The sequence below is a fragment of the Dipodomys merriami genome, unplaced genomic scaffold (genome assembly GCF_024711535.1).
Source record: "Dipodomys merriami isolate MVZ:Mamm:240054 unplaced genomic scaffold, mDipMer1.0.p SCAF_156, whole genome shotgun sequence".
NCBI classification, from domain to species: Eukaryota; Metazoa; Chordata; class Mammalia; order Rodentia; family Heteromyidae; genus Dipodomys; species Dipodomys merriami.
Genome location: NW_027202893.1, coordinates 3,022,687 through 3,040,599, shown reverse-complemented (window position 1 = coordinate 3,040,599; position 17,913 = coordinate 3,022,687). Strand labels below are relative to the sequence as shown.

Below are 17,913 nucleotides of genomic sequence, written 5' to 3'. Positions count from 1 at the left end.
CTCCAAATACCTTCCAGAAAGGGCTTTTAGGGCCAAGCAGCGCCGTTATAGAGGAGGAGGTTTAGAAACAGGTTTTAAGGACATTCACTGGAATTGAACTTAAGACCGAGTAGGTGCGGACTCCGTTCTCTGCAAGACTTATGCCCAGGCCAGGAGCGGGTGTCCTCGGGGACCCCCCCCCCCAGTCTCGGTGCCTGGAGGAGGTGGCTAGGCGTCCACGTGGTCCTCAGGGTCGGGTCAACTAGACCAATAGGTTGCAGAAGAGCCGCTGTGGGCCTCTGGCCTGCGCGCCCCACCCGCAGCACGGCGGGATTCTGTGAGTCCCACACTCGCCACTTCGTAGTAAAAGCAAACCCGAGAGGAAGGGCAGGGCCCTGGGTGGGGACATCCGAGTACGCGCTTTCACACTCAGAAAGTTTACACGAAGGCTCTCCGGAGGGCTGGGTGGGGTGGGACAGTGCTGGTCTCCAGAGCGAGGCGGGAGGAGGGCGTGGGCACGGGTGTGTGTGCGCGCGCGCGGGTGTCTCGGGGTGGGGGTGGGGGGCAGCAGGAAGGGGAGGAGGAGGAGGGGAGAGCCGCAGCCCGGGCAGCCGGCCCAGGCTCCTCCTGCTCCGCAGCCCCAAGCCTCCGCCCTCTCCCCACCCGACCCACGTACAAAGGCGCCCAGCCGCAGAGCTCCCCTCACCTCCCGCGTCCCAGCTTGCCCAGCCTGCGCCGCGCCCCCCGGGGGGATAAGGTGAGTTCTGCCCCGGCTCCTAGCGCCCCCCCTCCCGCCCACTCCCAGTCCCCAGCCCCGGATCCCACCCTTCAGACACCCCGCACCCCGCTGCGACAGCCCCACGGGGCCGGGGTTAGCGGGGTTACCCCTGGCGGCCCCGGGGCCAGGGCCGGGGGAGTCCGCTGTGCGGGCCCCGGGGGCCATCCTCGGGCCAGGCGCTTCCCCCAGCCCAGGCGCAGACGGGAGGGGCGCGGGCTCTGGTCCTTTACTCTGAATCTTCGGACTTGGTGCCACCGGACCTCTAATCTCCTCCCTCGCCTCGCAGTTCTTGGCTCCCGCCTTTCGGACTTGGCGGCTAGTGGAGGATTGTCACTGAGTGGGACCCCCCGGGGCCCGCGCCCCAGCCTGCGCTGCAGGTCCGGCTTCCTGGTGTTTGTTGGTCCGCTAGTCTGGAAAGCTTTTGCCACCGAGGCCGCCTTTAGTTTGTTGTTATAAAGCAGTGCTTGGTGGGGTTGGGGTATGTGAAGTGATTTCTCTACTGTAAGAGATTGCTTCTTGCTTAAATAAGGGGAACTAGAGCGAGATGGGAAAGCGCGGGTTTGGGAAGCACGGGGAAGGATCTTCCAATCCCTGATGACTTTGGCCTGATGGACTGAGAGAGATTCCCTTGGTACCCCGTTCACAATCGGAGCTTGGGCAGAAAGGAATGGTGCTCTCTATGGCCCTCTGCTAACTGAAACCAGGAGCCCTATCATGCTGGGGAGGGGCTGTGATTAATGCCAAACAACTAGAGCCAGCAAAGCAGAGCTGGAAGCCCGGTTCTGGAACACATTAAACCCACCTCCCGTTGGTTCCCCCCCCCCAACCCTTCCCTCACTGGAGGAGCTGGAAGCATTCTGCAGGGTGGGGTTAGCACAAAGGGCTCTGGGATTCTCCTGGTGTGGTGATCTGAGAGGCCTGTGACTCAGCTGGACGACCATGTGGGTGTGGTCCTGTTGGTTGCTGATCTACTGTGGATGGTTTGGACCCAACACTCACTGAAGGAAAAGAGGAACTGTGCCATCTTAGAAGGCATTTTCCAAGAGGAAGTGAGTCACACTAGGATTTGCCACCAACCTGAAGGAGAGGTTTTTTGACTGAGCTGCCAGGGAGAATAATTAAATTGGCAGGCCACTGGCAAGACCGCTGCTCAGTTATGGCCAGGTTACTGGCTCATGTGTCCTCTAGCAGCAGGCCTCAGCTTTACTGGGGCTGTAGTTTTTCCCATTATGAGGTTCACCTCATAATGCACAGGTCCTCTCCCTACTCTCAGTCCTATTCCCCAACTCCAAAACTCCACTTACAGCCTCCAGGAATGAATTTTTTATATTCTGCACTTTAGGTGAGGCCAGGCTCATGGAAACACCCTCTCAGTGATCTTTGCCTCCCAAGTGTTTCAGCATATTGCAAAAGATAACGATAATAGCCGAGTTGTGGCAGGAATGAGTTCATATAACTTGCTTGAAATGTTCTTATCATCCATGCCCCTACAGATTCCTGGCCAATTTCTATTCAATCATTCCTTCTAAGTGGCATGAGCGTTCCTTGACAGCGAGAGGATAGGTTCTTCATGGTGATCCTTGATCTGGCATTTGGGGTTTTGTTGGTTGGTTGGTTGGTTTTCTAGGTCTGTTGGGCATAGAATGATTGTTTGGGCTCACCTTAATTTCTAGGTGATGCTTGCTTTTCCTGGAAACATTAGACTGGCCTCTGGCCAGTCTCTGAGCAGCCATCCCAGTCTGAGCGGATCCTGTGCTGGTTGGAACTAAGTCTGGGCATCTCCTGCTTTCCACTGAGAGCTCAAAAAAAAAAGTGACTTTTTAGGGTATTACCCTGTTGGAATGCCATTGGACAACAGTCCAATCTTCTAAAGCATAAAGCAGAGGGAAACACAGTGCCACTTCGGGCTTTTTCTGCCTACGTGTTGCTGAGGAATGGAACCCAGTGCTTCATGCATGCAAGGCAAGCATTCTACCACTGAGCCACCTTCCCAGCCTGACTTTATTTATTTTTAACAGTTGTCAAGACTTTTAGCTTTTCAATAAATAACACACACTCATCCAACCAAAAGATTTAATAGCAGTTGCTGATTTAATAGCATTGGCTGATTGAGGCCTAACAATATTTCAAAGAAAGAAATTGAATGTATTTTGTGGGTTTAGAGGAGATTTGTGAGCTCTTTCTTTCTGTTGAGTTGCACCTGAAACTTTCTTTTGCTAACCAATTATGTAGAGGGCAAGTTTTGTTTGGTGAAAGAAAGCCTGGATCCCAATCTATTACCTCAATTCTTTTTTCTGAATTCCTTTTAGGAATCACTCAATAATATCTTCTGTGTTAAATTCTCAAGAGGTAAAAATTATTTTTCAAAATCCCTGAAACAGAAGGAAGAAAACTTCAAACATATTTTGGGGTGGTTTTTTATTTGGTTGTTTGTTTTTGTTGTTGTTGTTGTGCTAGTCCTGGGGCTTGAACTCTGGGCCTGGACACTGTCCCTGGGTTCCTTGTACTCAAGGCTAACACTCTACCACTTGAGCCAAAGTGCCACTTCTGGCTTTTTCTGTGATTGATTGGAGATAATGGTCTCATAGACCCTGCTTGGGCTGGCTTTGAACTGTAATCCTCAGATCTTGGCCTCCTGAGTAGCTAGGATTACAGGTGGGAGCCACCGGCACTGGGCTTCAAACGTATTTTAAATAGCATGTTTATTTTTACTGACACCCTGACAATTATTTCTGTGTGGCTGTCAGAAAACTAAGGTATGGACATGATACAGAGGAACAAAGTAAATCAGAACTCTTGTTCCTTATAAGTATCTTCTTGTAAATTATGGCCTGGATCTAGGCACAGGCCCAGAGCAAACAGTTGGGACTGCTCACAAATAAACACTTTCCTAAGAGGGACTTCAGCTTCCCAGCCAAAGACAATCAAGATGATATTATTATCAGTTTCATTCTTCCCCTTCCATAAAGCAGACTCTATGAACAGAAACTCAAATAGCAAGAATTGAAGACAGACTTTTAAGCTGTATTCCATTAGCTGGTGAACTTTTCAAAGGCAAGCACCACCATAGAAAGGAAGGAATCCCTTGTGCCCCACACCAAAACTCTTTAGTTGGGACATACAAAGTAGAAGTACCAAAAAAAATGAATTTCTAACACAGAAAGAATTTGTGGAGTACAGAATTGTTTTCTGTTTAAAAAAAAAGCAAAACAAAACAAAACTTCACAGGACTTCTGAGCCTGCAGTACTAAGATCCATTGCGCAGGAAAACAAGTCGAGGGCATGCAGCGTCAGAATCAAATGATTCAGTGGCAGATGAGTGGGCAGCAGGTCCACAGAAGTGATCAGTCTCACATTCTGTGGAGTCAGCAGTGAAACTGCAGAGCTAGAGGAGAAGGAATGAGAGGTAGGATGAATGAGAAATCTACAGCAGAGAAAAGCAGTCAGTCTGACCAGACCTGTTTAGCAGGACGTATTTTTTTTTCCTTTGAGTCTGAACTGTGCTGTCCTGTTTGTTCTTTGGGGAACCTTGTTGGGGCCCCTTCCCATCCTTCCTGCTGAGCTCTGAGCTACAGGATTTTTCAGCCTCCTTTGGATAATCACATTAGCTACTGCCAAGGCAACAGTTTGACTCATAAACTGACTCATTTATTTAGTGGATATTTACCTCTGGATAAAGGCAAAATTTTTCATGGTTCTTGACCAAGAAGTGCTCAAGAGTGGTGAACAATTAAAAATAATTTGAGTGTTCCTGGTACAGGAGTAGGTTATCCAAACACTGAAAAGACATTGTTGCCTCCCAGACTGAGTTCCAAGGTCCTCTGCCAAAGTGTATCCAATGAGGAAGTAGGAGACACACCCCTGCTGGAGTGTGGCTTGTGGAGCCATTCGTGGGTGAGATGCCAGCTTCAAGTTCGTGAAGAACTTCGGCTTTAGTGACCAACTGTCAGAGCTGCTGTCAGCCTGTTTGTCAAGCCCCACCCAAGGAACTGAGGAACCATTTACCCAGCAGGCACAACCCCCATCACCACCCCGTCCAGCCCTGGAAGAGACTCTTGATTCATGCAGCCAAGAGAACAGTTAAATCACGTTTCCCTCTTTTCCTTCTTACTTAAAAACCAGTGTGTGGCTGGGTCAAAACACACTTCTTTGCTTGTAGCCCTGGTCAGTACATCGGTTGCGGATCAGACCCTCTGGTCACCTCTGATTTTCAAAACTAGTTTCACTTCTAGTTAGTCCCTTCTCTGCATCCTCCCACTGCTAAACCTGACCAGCCAGGGAGTTGTGCTTGTCATCTGTTTACTGAATACAGCAGCTGGAAGGAGGTAGAGAGAGAGGACCTCTGATAGGAACATAGCTTTGTGGAAGAAAACCCCATCACATAGCCAGTGTACTAAAGCCAGAGCACTAAAGCACCTCGCTTCAAAGCAGAGACTGAAGAAAACATTGGAGCATCACCTGATTTCCTCAGCCTACAACTCGTATGTCTTAGTAGGTTCTAAATTTACCTATTTTCTATTGGGGGGAATCATTATCCTACTACAAACCCTTTCTTCCTTGACCATACAGTATACTCTCTGGACTCTGTTCCATCCTGTGATGAAAGCTAGATATCCCAGTTCTAATATCTGGGAATTGTGGGACAGGCTGGGAAGTGTGTGGCTCTGAGCTCCCAACACAAGTTTTTTTTGTACCGGTTCTGGGGCTCAAACTCTGGGCTTGGAGGCTGTCTCTGAGTTTTTTTGCTCAAGACTAGTGCTCTACCCTTTGAGCCACAGCTCCACTTCTGGCTTTTGGGTGGTTAATTGGAGATAAAGAGTCTCACGATCTTTCCTGCCCAGGCTAGCTTCAAACTGTGTCCTCAGATCTCAGCCTCCTGAGTAGCAAGGATTACAGACATGAGCCACCAGTGCCAGCGTGGACACATTATTTTTAAATCTCTGTGGTGTCTGACTCCTTTCCTGAATTATTTAAGTGCTGAGGTAGGATCCTATGTCCTCCTATAGGTGACTCATTCCTGGGCTTTCAGATCAGCTATACAAGGCCAACTCACTCAAGCCCACACCACGGGAAACCCTTGTAGGGTGCGGGATGGACCTTCCCTGTGTAGGAAGACAGCAAATGGGGTGTGGCTCCCCTGGAATTTATCTCACACCAGAACTTTAAACATGAATTTTCTTCTGTCTCCAAGACAAACTGCCTTGCAGATGAATCATGCTAGATTCTGGTTTATAGTGTTCTCTAAAGTAATCTTCTTTGGCATGAAGGTTCTAGTACTTTTCTGGAGATTAAGGGGTATAATTTGTAATTTTTAAATACAGTTGTTCAACCCTGGCGTTTATCACTCCACGGTTCCCTCTGTAAACGATAGCATCTAAAGATCTATGTTGAACAGGCATCTGTCAACAGCAGTAACCAGAACTAAGCATGTCCCAAGCCCAAGTACTTTTCAGCAGAATTGCCAGCATTTCCTTCCACCTATGCTCATAGCTTCATAGCTCTGTGGTGTGTGTGTGTGTGTGTGTGTGTGTGTGTGTGTGTGTGTGTGTGTGTGTGTGTGTGTGTGTGTGTGTGTGTGTGTGTGTGTGTGTGGTGTGTAAAATGATATATTCCAAACTTTGACTAAGTTCACTGTTTCCTAAACAATAGTGATTTTAGATAATGTTTCTCAAAGCTCCTCTGTTCTGGCCAAAACATGTCTTCCAACTAACTCAGAATCCACTGAGCTCCAATTAAGTACCAGGCACTGTGTCTTGATGAGCCATAAGCCTCCAGCTCATTGTACCTGAATACAGTGATCTCACATGTTTCCTTTCCTATAAATTCTCCTTGACCAAAAAAACCCTCTTGTTCTGTCACTATGTCTCAGACTCTGAAAGTAGCTTTTGCCAAGAATGTGTTAGACCCCCAAATGACTTCAGATAGACTAAACTTTTAGACAATAAACATTGGAACACATGAACTCAGGCAGGGCAGCTGCATTTTACTACTAGGATGCAAATGTCTTTATTGCAATAGATACAAGTTCAGTGCTTTGGCTTTAGTAAAGAGTATCCAGCAGACAAATTCATCTTCAAGCAGCTTTCTAAATGCTAATATTATACTGAACCAGGTACAAAGTTAAGCATAGAAGGTTAAATTTTTCATATTAGCCAGGCTTGACTGTGTGGGTTGTTCAGCCATAGTTTTAAAGTTTCATTGGTCAGTACCAAGAGAAATAAAAAGATAAATCTTTTTTCAATAAGTACTTTGTCAGTTTATTTTTGTTTGTTTGTTTTGTCAGTTGTGGGGCTTGAAATCTGAGCCTAGACACTGTTCCTCAGTTCTAGGAGAGCACCCTGCCACTTCAGCCACAACACCACTTCCAGTTTTCTGGTGATTTATTGGAAATAAGAGTCTCAAGGACTTTCCTGCCCAGGCTGGCTTTGAACGGAGATCCTCAGATCTCAGCCTCCTGAGTAGCTAGGAATATAGGTGTGAGCCAGTGGTACCCAGCTACTTTATCAGTTTAAAGAAAAAAAAATTTTTTTTTTTTGTTGGTCATGGGGATTGAACTCTGGGCTTAGGCGCTGTTCTTGCCCTCTTCAGCTCAAGGCGAGGGCTCTACTGCTTGAGCCACAATGCCATTGGGGCAGGAAAGCCCATGAGACTCTTATCTCCAGAAAACCACTAGAAAACCGGAAGTGGTGCTGTGGCTCAAGTGGTAGAGGGACAGCTCCCAAGCCCAGAGTTCAAGCCCCATGACTGACAAAAAAAAGAAAGAGCCGGGCGCTGGTGGCTCACGCCTGTAATCCTAGCTACTCAGGAGGCTGAGATCTGAGGATCGCGGTTCAAAGCCAGCCCGGGCAGGAGAGACCGTGAGACTCCTATCTCCAATAAACCACCAGAAAACCGGAAGTGGCGCTGTAGCTCAAGTGGTAGAGCGCTCGCCTTGAGCTGAAGAGCTGAGGGACAGCGCCCAGGCCCAGAGTTCAAGCCCCACGACCGACAAAAAAAAAAAAAAAAGAAAGAAAGAAAAACATTGATATTGCTTTTCCAAATGGTTAGTTTTTATTCTTTTTTTTTTTTTTTTTTTTGGTAATGGGCTTGAACTCTGGGCCTGGGTGCTGTCCCTTAGTTCTTCAGATCAAGGCTAGCACTCTACCACTTGAGCCACAGCACCACTTCCAGTTTTCTGGTGGCTTCTTGGAGATAAGAGTCTCAAGGACTTTCCTGCTGTGGCTGGCTTTGAACTGTGATCCTCAGATCTCAGCCTCCTTGGTAGCTAGGATTACAGGTGTGAGACACCGTCGCCTGGCCTTTTTATTCTTTATTAGGTGGTTTATGAAAATTTAGCTGGCAACCAGATAAGCTTTTTAATAAAACTCTAAGACTTGAAATGCCTATTTCATAAGCAAGAGACCTCCAAAACAGAGATCACTTTGTCCTTAGATTCATTGAATTTTATAGCTGGAAAGGAATAAATGGGTGATATACTCACAATTCTTTCAATTATTCTTTAAAGACTGACAGTAAATGTGGCTTAAAGGTTGCCAAGCACCAATGGCTTATGCCTGCAGTCCTAGCTACTCAGCAAGCTTAGAGCTGAGGATCATAGTTCAAAGCCCACCCAGTTAGGTAAGTCCATGAACTCTTATCACCAATTCAGCACCAAAAAAACTGAAAGTGGAGCTTTGGCTCAAATGTGAGAGCACTAGCCTTGAGCAAAAAAGCTCAGGAGCAGCACCCAGGCTCTGAGTTCAAGCCCCAGGACCAACACCAAAAAGGTAAAAAAAAAAAAAAAAAGTTAATGTAACCCATTTCTTCATGCCCTTTAACAGATTTCAACAGACCTTGCCAAGATGCCATCTCAAATGGAACACGCCATGGAAACCATCATGTTTACATTTCACAAATATGCAGGGGATAAAGGCTACTTAGTAAAGGAAGACCTGAGGGTGCTCATGGATAAGGAGTTCCCTGGATTCTTGGAAGTAAGTATTACAACTCTCAGAAAGAACTAGATATAAAAATTAGTACTTTCAGCCAGGTACCAGTGGCTCACACCTATAAGCCTATTTGAGAGGCTAAGATCTAAGGATCACAGCTTGAACCCAGCCCAGGAATGAAAATTTTGAGACTATTATTTCCAATTAACCACCAAAAAGGCAGAAGTGGCTCAAGTGGTAGAGTGCTGGCTATGAGCTAAAAAGCTAAGGACTGCCCAGGCCCTGAGTTCAAGCCCTAGTATACAGAGAGGGGGTGGAGGGAGAGAGGGAGGGAAGGACAGAGAGAGAAAGAGAGAGAGAGAGAGAGAGACAGAGAGAGAGAGAGAGAGAGAGAGAACTTGGGGGCTCATTCCTGTAATCCTAAATACTCAGGAGGCTGAGATCTGAGAACACACACACACACACACACACACACACACACACACACACACACACACACACACACACACACACACACACACACACACACACACACACACACACACACACACACACACACACCTACACCCCTGTACTTTCTTCCCCATGTTCTTTTATCTTTTCCCTGTGGAGGCCACTACTAGAAAGGTGTTTTGTCTATTTATTTATTAAAAGTATTGGGTACCTACTTTGTGTAAGGTATTGCATGGGAAACAGTGAAGAAGACACAGCCCCTAAGCTCAAGGAGTTTATGATCTGCAGATAAAGTACAACTTATATGCAAATAACCACTACATGAAGTATTAGAAAACTCTATCTTGAGTTGTATGCGCATCCATTGCAACATTGGAAAGAAGGCTTTTCCAGAGGGAGCACTCAGCCAGGGAATGGCTAGGCCCTTTTTTTACTTTAGTTATTTTTTTGGGGTGGGTCCGGTTGAGGGGCCTGAACTCTGGGCCTGGGCGCTGTCCCTCAGCTCTTCAGCTCAAGGCTAGTGCTCTACCACTTGAGCCACAGCGCCACTTCCGGCTTTTTTCTTTTTGCTTATGTGGTGCTAAGGAATCGAACCCAGGGCCTCAGGCATGCAAGGCAAGCGCTCTGCCACTGAGCCACCTTCCCAGCCCCTACTTTAGTTATTTTTTAGATAGTCTCACATTTTCAATCAAGGCTGGCCTTTGATTATGACCATCCTATCTATGCTTAATGAATACTGAGGATGACATATGTGCCATTATACCAAATTTGTTAGTTGAGATGAAGGTCTCACTAACTTTTTTCCCTAGACTATCCTAGAATCTTGATCTTCCCAATCTCTAACTCCCAAGTAGCTGGAATTATAGGTGTGCACCATTGTGCTTGGCCCCTCAAATTCTTTCTCTCCAATTCTAGTCCATAAAAGAATGGTGTCAATCATCTGCTGAATAGGCCGAGTATTAGTGCAGAAATAACTGCTTTTCACACTGAAAATCCTACTGAGCACAGGAGCAGAGTCTGGTTTATGTATCACCTTGACAGATGAAGCAACACCCAAAGACAACTTTTTAGCCAGTCCAGGTATATTACGAAGGACATTAAGTGACAAGGCACCATTGCCCTATAACTTTGTAAGCCATCAAGAGGAGCTTGTTACATTTCATGATCGTGCAAGGCAAAACATTTCAGATTAAAATACAAGCCCATCTTCTATCTCTCCATGCTATAACTGTAGTCATTTGAAAGGATATGGGTGATGGATAACTTATTAACCTCCTGAAGGCTGAAGGGAAGCCATGGTAAAAAGCCTGGATCCTGCCTCTTGTCATCTGCCTTTAGTCAGATCCCTGACTCCTACACCTAGTAAACATGGAGCTTTGCAGAACACTATTTGTACACATCATCAATATCAGTTAAATAGCCTAACTCCTTTCTTCAAGTTCCAGTCCTACCACAATGCTATCCTAGAAAAGAGCTGAAATACAGTTACCTGCTGTTGTAGGGCCCTGGACCCAAAGTCTGGAGATCTGGCTCTAGTGTCACAAACACTGGAGATTTGCTTCAGCTCTGTGACCTAGTTTCTTTTCTGTAAAATGAGAGACACGTATGATTATCTGCAAGATCACTCTCATTTTATGAACCTTCTATGCAAGCATAAAATGTAAGGACAAAATGTGCTCAGGCTAAGGCAGCTCACTGACAAAAGTGTTCTCAGCATTTATCACATGTTAATTGTGCTAAAAGTTAGAGGCAGAATAAGCATCATATATGTCGTAGACCCTTCCTCTAGGCTTTGTGGCATGAGAAACATAAAGGGAATAGGTGATATAGAGTGCTAAACATGGCAGGATAATTTATTCCAGGAACCAGGGCATAATTCCAGACACACCCACACTCACTGCATTAACAGAGCATTTTGTTTCTAAAGCAGACCCCTTATGTCATCCAAATTTCACTCATTCCGACCACAGCCAGGAAGCTGGGGGCAAGTCCAGAATTAGCTACATAGAACAGGTTTTAGTTGATTGTTTAGGGTAGAAGATTTCATTCCTCATGAAGGAAATGGAACTGCTTTACCTTAAGGGATTCCTGAGTGCATAAATATTAAGTGCACTTAAAATTTAGTTATTTTGTTGTTGTTATTGTTGGTCATGGGGCTTGAACTCTGGGCCTGAGCGCTGTCCCTTAGCTCTTCAGCTCAAAGTGAGCGCTCTACCACTTGAGCTACAGCACTACTTCCAGTTTTCTAGTAGTTTATTAGATATAAGAGTTTCACAGACTTTCCTGTCTGGGCTGGCTTTGAACCTCGATCCTCAGATCTCAGCCTCCTGAGTAGCTAGGATTACAGGTGTGAGTCACCCTCGCCCGGCTAAAATTCAGTTCTTAAGTCACGTACATATGGTCATAAATACTTTTAATAGCCTCTAATGGGTTAGAGGTTATTTCTGGTTGATGGCATGATCTATAGAAGTAATGTACATATAGTCAGTGGAATTCACAAATACTTTAGGTAGGCCTTTTAATAGCCTCTAATGAGTTAGAGGTTATTTCTGGTTGATGGCATGATCTATAGAAGTAACCAAATTTCTACACTTCTAACCAGCATCCTTGTGAAAAAGTGATCAAGCCAGTTGTTATAGAAACAGGATAAAGGGATCTTGCCTGCCCATCCTTGCTCTACACATTCATGCAAGGCATTAGAGAGTTCATGATTCCATTGCATATATTCCTTTTGACTCTTGTCTAATATACAGCATCCAGTGACAACTATAGAAAGATGTAGACTTACCAACTCAAAATGGAAGTAGAACTAGGGTGTAGATCAGTGGTAGGGCACTTGCCTAGAATATGCCAGACTCTGGGTTCAATTCCCCAGCACCCACAAACAAAAAGTGGGGGAGAGAATTCCAGAGACAATGCTGGGAATGTGGCTTAGTGGTACAGTGCTTGTCCACATGTATGAAGCCCTGCATTTGATTCCTCAGTACCACATAAACAGAAAAAGCCGAAAATAGCACTGTGGCTCAAGTGGTAGAGCACTAGCCTTGAGCACAGAGGGGCTCAGGGACAGAGCTCAGGCCCTGAGTTCAAGCCCCAATCCCAGCAAAAAAAAAAAAAAAAGAATTCCAGAGACAACATTCAAGCCAATGCCTTCACTCATAGTTGATACATGAAGTCACATTATTAGCTATGTGACTTACTCAAGGTCACAGGGCTAATATGATATTATGACACACTAGTGTGCCAAAGAGAAAAAGCCATCTCTCCATCTTCATCATGAAATCCTCAAAATAAGTAGGACAAAGATCTAAAACTCCCTAAACAATTTTATCTTTTTTTTTTCATTAAAAAATTCATTTTAAGCCAGGCTCTGGTGGTTCACACCTGTAAGCCTAGCTACTCAGGAGGCTGACATCTGAGGATTAGAGTTTGGAGCCAGCCCAATCCAGAAAGTCCATGAGACTCTTTATCTCCAATAAGCTACTCCGAAAAAGCTGGAAGTGGTGTTATGACTGACGTGGTAGAGCACTAGTCCTGAGCACAGAGAGGCTCAGGGACAAAGCCCAGGCCCTGAGTTCAAGCCCCAGGACTGGCAAAATACACAAAAAGTTTCCTTTTAAAGGCTTGGACCATGCTATCAGAAACATATTAAGAAAATGTAAGTTTGAACAGAAAACAGTAAGTGCAGAGTCATTCTTGGTCAAAATCTAAATATGAAATTACTGAAATGTGTTTAGATGGTGCCCATAAAGGTCACTGATTACCTAAGAAAAGAGCCCAGATAATAGTGAGATTATGTGCTTGGTTGACTGTCCAGTATAAAGCAGATAAAGTTCAGAGTTACAACCCTTGACTGGTATTTTCTAACCTTTGCTCTTTGTTGTTGTTGTTGTTTTAGAACCAAAAAGATCCTCTGGCTGTGGACAAAATAATGAAGGACCTGGATCAGTGCCGAGATGGCAAAGTGGGCTTCCAGAGCTTCTTTTCACTAATTGCAGGCCTCACCATTGCATGCAATGACTACTTCGTAGTACACATGAAGCAGAAGGGAAAGAAGTAGATAGAATCCAGCACTTATTTCTGCCCACTGCATAAGAGTTCTCCTGAAGGGTCATGTAAGGGATCCACCCACAAAAGATTTTATGACAGATGAGGACCCTTTAGGAAAAATTACAGATAGCATCCAACTCCCATTTGACAAGCAGAGCAAGGAACGTTAATTAAATGCCAAATAAGCTTTTCATTTTTATATTGTTTGCATCCTCTTGCCCCTAACAATAAAGTCTTTTTTTTTATTCCAAATTTGAGATAGCATGTTTGTGGCTTCTTCCAAACTACTCCAGATTTCTCTAGATCACGATGAGTCAGCTTGCCCTTGGGCAGCCAGCACACAGCACAGTTCTCTACACAGAACAAGCAAAATAGGAAAGCGCTTTCCTTTCAGGCTTAGGGTCTAACGTTTCTAAGTGTCCTGCCCTTGTAACTATGTCTATATGAAGAAACAAAACTACTATTCTAGAGGATAGTAGAGGGCTTCAGGAGTAACAGAAATAAAGCATCAACTCATCCACACACTGGGTGTTTTCATTCGGAAAAATTCTGAAGCAATGTGTTATTCTCAGAGGATTACCCCAGACCCTGGCATTCAGAAAGGTGCCCACTGCCAGGGACTCATCACTGTTTGGGATGGGTATATGTCATCTATGTGTACTGAGGGGAAGGGTGTGATATCTTCCTTTCTTTTACTCAGAGCATTTATCAGGGAGCTCAGAGCATGTAGTACTACAAGTAAAATAAAAAGGGATATTACAGTTTGAAATCCTTTGTGGTTCTATGCCAACAAAAATACACAGCTCCCACAGTCTGACCTGCTGAAACAGCCATCTAGGCTTTGGGGCTGCAGCCTAATGGTTCCCAAAGGGCAAAGCTGCAATTATGCCAAGAGCCAACAAGAGGACCTGCCTGGAAAATTCCACTCATTCTGCTAGAAGGCTGAGTTGTAAAAGCAGATTCTGTCCCTCTCCACCCAGTTGTGAAGGAAGAACAGACAGAAGTAGAGAAAGTCAATTGCAAACATGCTGCAGAGCTGACCCTGAACACTTAACTCATTTTCTCTCTTGGACCCATTCCTTGTTCAAGTCTCCCAAACATCTGTGATTTAATACTTTTCAATCCATCTCTCTGACAGACCCGAGAAACAAATCTGTAAGCCTGATTCTCAGTTTGACCAATTTGAAGGTGATTATTCAATACTCCCTCTGACTCTTAACTCAGAGATAGTCATGAATTTAAAAATCCGTTGTTTGGCAAATATTAACAAGGACTACTATGACTAACACAAAGCACAGTTTTGTGGCAGGTAGGGAGAAGCAGATAGCTAGCCATAGGACCTGCTCAAGAAGATTACAATCTAGACTGAAAGACAGTAGATAAAGCAGACCAGAAGTTAAGTAATAACACAATGGAGATCAGCAAAAGTGACATGTAATGGGCACCCCACTTGCATTAAGAATGTCATATATACAACCTTTAGGGTGGCAAAAGTAGGCAAGTATACCAAAATCCTTTAATGTAAATTTCTTCTTTTTTTTTGAGTAGGAGAGGAAGGATAAGTGTTTCTAGGTATGGGGTTTGAGCTCAAAGCTTTGTGTTTGCTACAGTCATTCTACCACTTGAGCAATGCCTCAGCTCTTCTCAGTTTTAGTTATTTTTCAATTAAGGTATGATTTTGCAGGGATGGCCTAGACTTTGATTCTCTTATTTACAACCCCCACATACCTGGGATGAGAGGCATGGGCAACCATGCCAAGCCTATTGCTCAAAATATAGTCTTATTAACTTTCTGCCTTATTGCCTAGAACTCAGACCTCCTGAGTAGCTGGAATTAACAGGCATGAGCCACTTTTCCAGTCTAATGTATTTTCTTTGCCCCAGTATTTCTCATCCCAGGAATTGCCTTAAAGTAATCAAGGGGTTGGAGGCATGGTACGTGGCAGAATACTAGCCAGCCAATAAGAAAAAGAGTAAAGTAACAGAGAGAGAGAGAGAGAGAGAGAGAGAGAGAGAGAGAGAGAGAGAGAGAGAGAGAGAGAGAGAGAGAGAGAGAGAGAGAGAAGGAAAGAAAGAAAGGAAGGAAGGAAGGAAGAAAAGAAACAAACAAACAGAGGGGGCAGAGAGAGGGAGAAAGAAAGAATAAAAAACAAAATTCAAATACAAGGAGGAGGCTGCAATGCTTGGTAAGAAATGTATGCATTATCCTGCCCATGTAATTGTAGCCCCTCTGTACAGTATGTTCTCAAATAAAATTAAATTAAATTTAAAAAAATTCAAATACAAAGCCATTGATGCAGCATAATTTAAGGTTTTACCCAAGTAAAACCTTAATGTCTTTTGAGCACCAGTAGCTCATGCCTGCAATCCTAGCTACTCAAGAGGCTGAGATTTGAAGATGGGAGTTCAAAGCCAACCCAAGAAGAAAAGTCCATGAGACTCTTCTCTGTTTAACTAGGAGGGAAAAAAAGCTAGACTGGAGATATGGCTGTAGTCATGGGTGAAAAAAGTCAAGCAAGGCTATGAGGACCTGTGCTCAAGCACCAGTAATAGCAAAACACACACATACACACACACACACACACACACACACACACACACACACACACACACACACACACACACACACACACACGGGCGGCAGGGGGGGGAGGGGGGTGGTGAGGAGAAGGGAGGGAAGAAAGAGAGAAGAAATAAAAGGAAGTATATCCAGCTGTCTTTACTTTCCAAAACTTTTTGTGGCTTAAGAATCACCACCCAAAGGATAGTTATTATAATTTTCTTTGTATGCACTACTATGTTATCCAGATTATAATAATTTTACTTTCATAACCTGGGAGATACAACTTTACATAATATACTTTCTTTTTTTTTATAATAACAGTTCTCCAATTTTATTTATTTTATTTTATTGTCAGTTATGGGGCCTGAACTTTAGGCCTGGGCGCTGTCTCTCAGCTCTTCAGCTCAAGGCTAACACTCTACACATGAGCCACAGTACCACTCCCGTTTTTTTCTGCTTATGTGCTGCTGAGGAATCAAACCCAGGTCCTCATGCGGGCAAGGCAAGCACTCTGCCACTGAGCCACCTTCCAAGCCCTACATAATATACTTTCAAAAAGCACGTGTACTTACTGAGAGTCTATAATGTGTCAGGATCTATATGAGATACTTCTTAAGCATTGTCTTACTTAGTCCTTATAATAACCCTTCTAAGCAATCACAATATCCACTTTACAGATGACCAAACTAAGATTTAAATAACTCCACCATCCCACAGAACTTACTGCGTCAAGATTTGAAACAGAGACTGTTTCTTTTTATTCTACAGCTGTCTCAAAGTGCTGTTTCAGTAAACGGAATAACAAATGTAGTATTCTCTCACAAGAATAAAGGATCATGTGTGTGGCATGAGACTAGTCATAAGAGGCAGATTGGTGGAAAGTGAAAAACAGGAGGACTTCAGTTGAGGCATGTACCAGGACAGGAAACAAGACCCTATCTCAAAAATGAATAGTTAAAAAAAGAGGGACAGAGTCATGGCTCATTGGTAAAGCACCTGCCTAGCAAGCTTGAAGCCCTTAGTTCAAACCCCAGTACCAAAAAAATATTTAAGGTTTAAAAAGTTAATGGAACTCAAGGACCAATAAAATGGACTGGACATAGAAATATCAGATGAACCTTAAAAATCTATGCAAACACAACCATTGAGGTTGTAGATTGGCATGACAGATTTCTAAAATCATTCCTGTAATAATTTATAATGAGTCCTAGTATACAAGTTTTCTAAACCAAATCCTCACTTTCCCTGGCATTAGCACACAGACTGCACATTCCCTATTATGATCTGTCGACCACATTGTGGGGTCAGGGATCATACCACTGGCCTCCAGCCCCCAATCAAGTCCTGTTGATACCTCCTTACCACAGTGGGATGGGAACAAAGAGGGGCCAATGACACTTGAATGAACAGGGATTGACAGGTCCATTGATGGCATCGGGAAAGTCTGGAAGAAGATGAGCAGAGGATCCTGGGGACAGCGTGGACAGGGGCTATGTACTGGAGCTCTGAAGTCAAGTAGATCTGTGCTCCAATCCTTCCTCTTATGGACTTTGGGACATTTTATAAGAATAAGACCTGGGTGTGGTAGGGTGCACCTGTCTGCCCAACAGTCAGAAGACTGGGCGGAATGATCAAGTTTGAGCCCAGACTAAACTACATAGTGACATTCTGTCTTGAAAAAAAAGGAGAAAGAAAAAAAGGTGAGGGAAGCAATACCTAGCTATTGCTCATATTGAGTGGGCCAAATAGGCTACTAAGTTCTCAACTTATCTTTTCTCATTTAATCTTTACAGCAGCCCTTTGTGTTGATTGTTCTTATTTCCTCACATTTCCAATAAAGAAACTGAGCAACAAAGAAGAGGTCTATCCAAGGCCATAAACATTTTTAAATAGTGGAGTTGTGATTCATACATAAGTCTGGATTCAAAGTCTGCCTTTAACCAAATAATTATTAAGTGGATTCGGAAGAAGCCAGAAAGTCCAATTTGGAAATCAAGTCTACTCATTCTCCTCATCAGAGACCAACAGTCCTTGCCTGACAATGAGCAGCATAATCATTTAAGGATCCAGACTCAGGAGGCAGATTTTCTGGGCTCAGATCCCAACTTGGATACTTACAGGAAGAGCATCCTGGAACATGGCCTCTCTGTGCCCTGATCTTC

The 17,913-nt window shown here is 44.4% G+C and overlaps 1 protein-coding gene and 1 long non-coding RNA gene across 2 annotated transcripts; one reads left to right on the top strand and one right to left on the bottom strand.

Moving 5' to 3' along the window:
• Positions 1-620: 620 nt before the first annotated feature.
• Positions 621-13,440, top strand: LOC138827523 (protein S100-A10). Its single transcript, XM_070023126.1, has 3 exons — positions 621-736; positions 8,578-8,730; positions 13,037-13,440. The coding sequence occupies exons 2-3, from the start codon at positions 8,599-8,601 to the stop codon at positions 13,196-13,198; spliced, it is 294 nt and encodes a 97-aa protein (XP_069879227.1). The 5' UTR covers positions 621-736; positions 8,578-8,598; the 3' UTR covers positions 13,199-13,440.
• LOC138827524 (uncharacterized) lies at positions 3,761-17,273 on the bottom strand. The gene is made up of 3 exons (XR_011372104.1): positions 17,114-17,273; positions 10,628-10,723; positions 3,761-4,142 (listed from the first exon to the last, which is right to left on the bottom strand). It is a non-coding gene; the product is annotated as an uncharacterized lncRNA (long non-coding RNA).
• Positions 17,274-17,913: the final 640 nt, after the last annotated feature.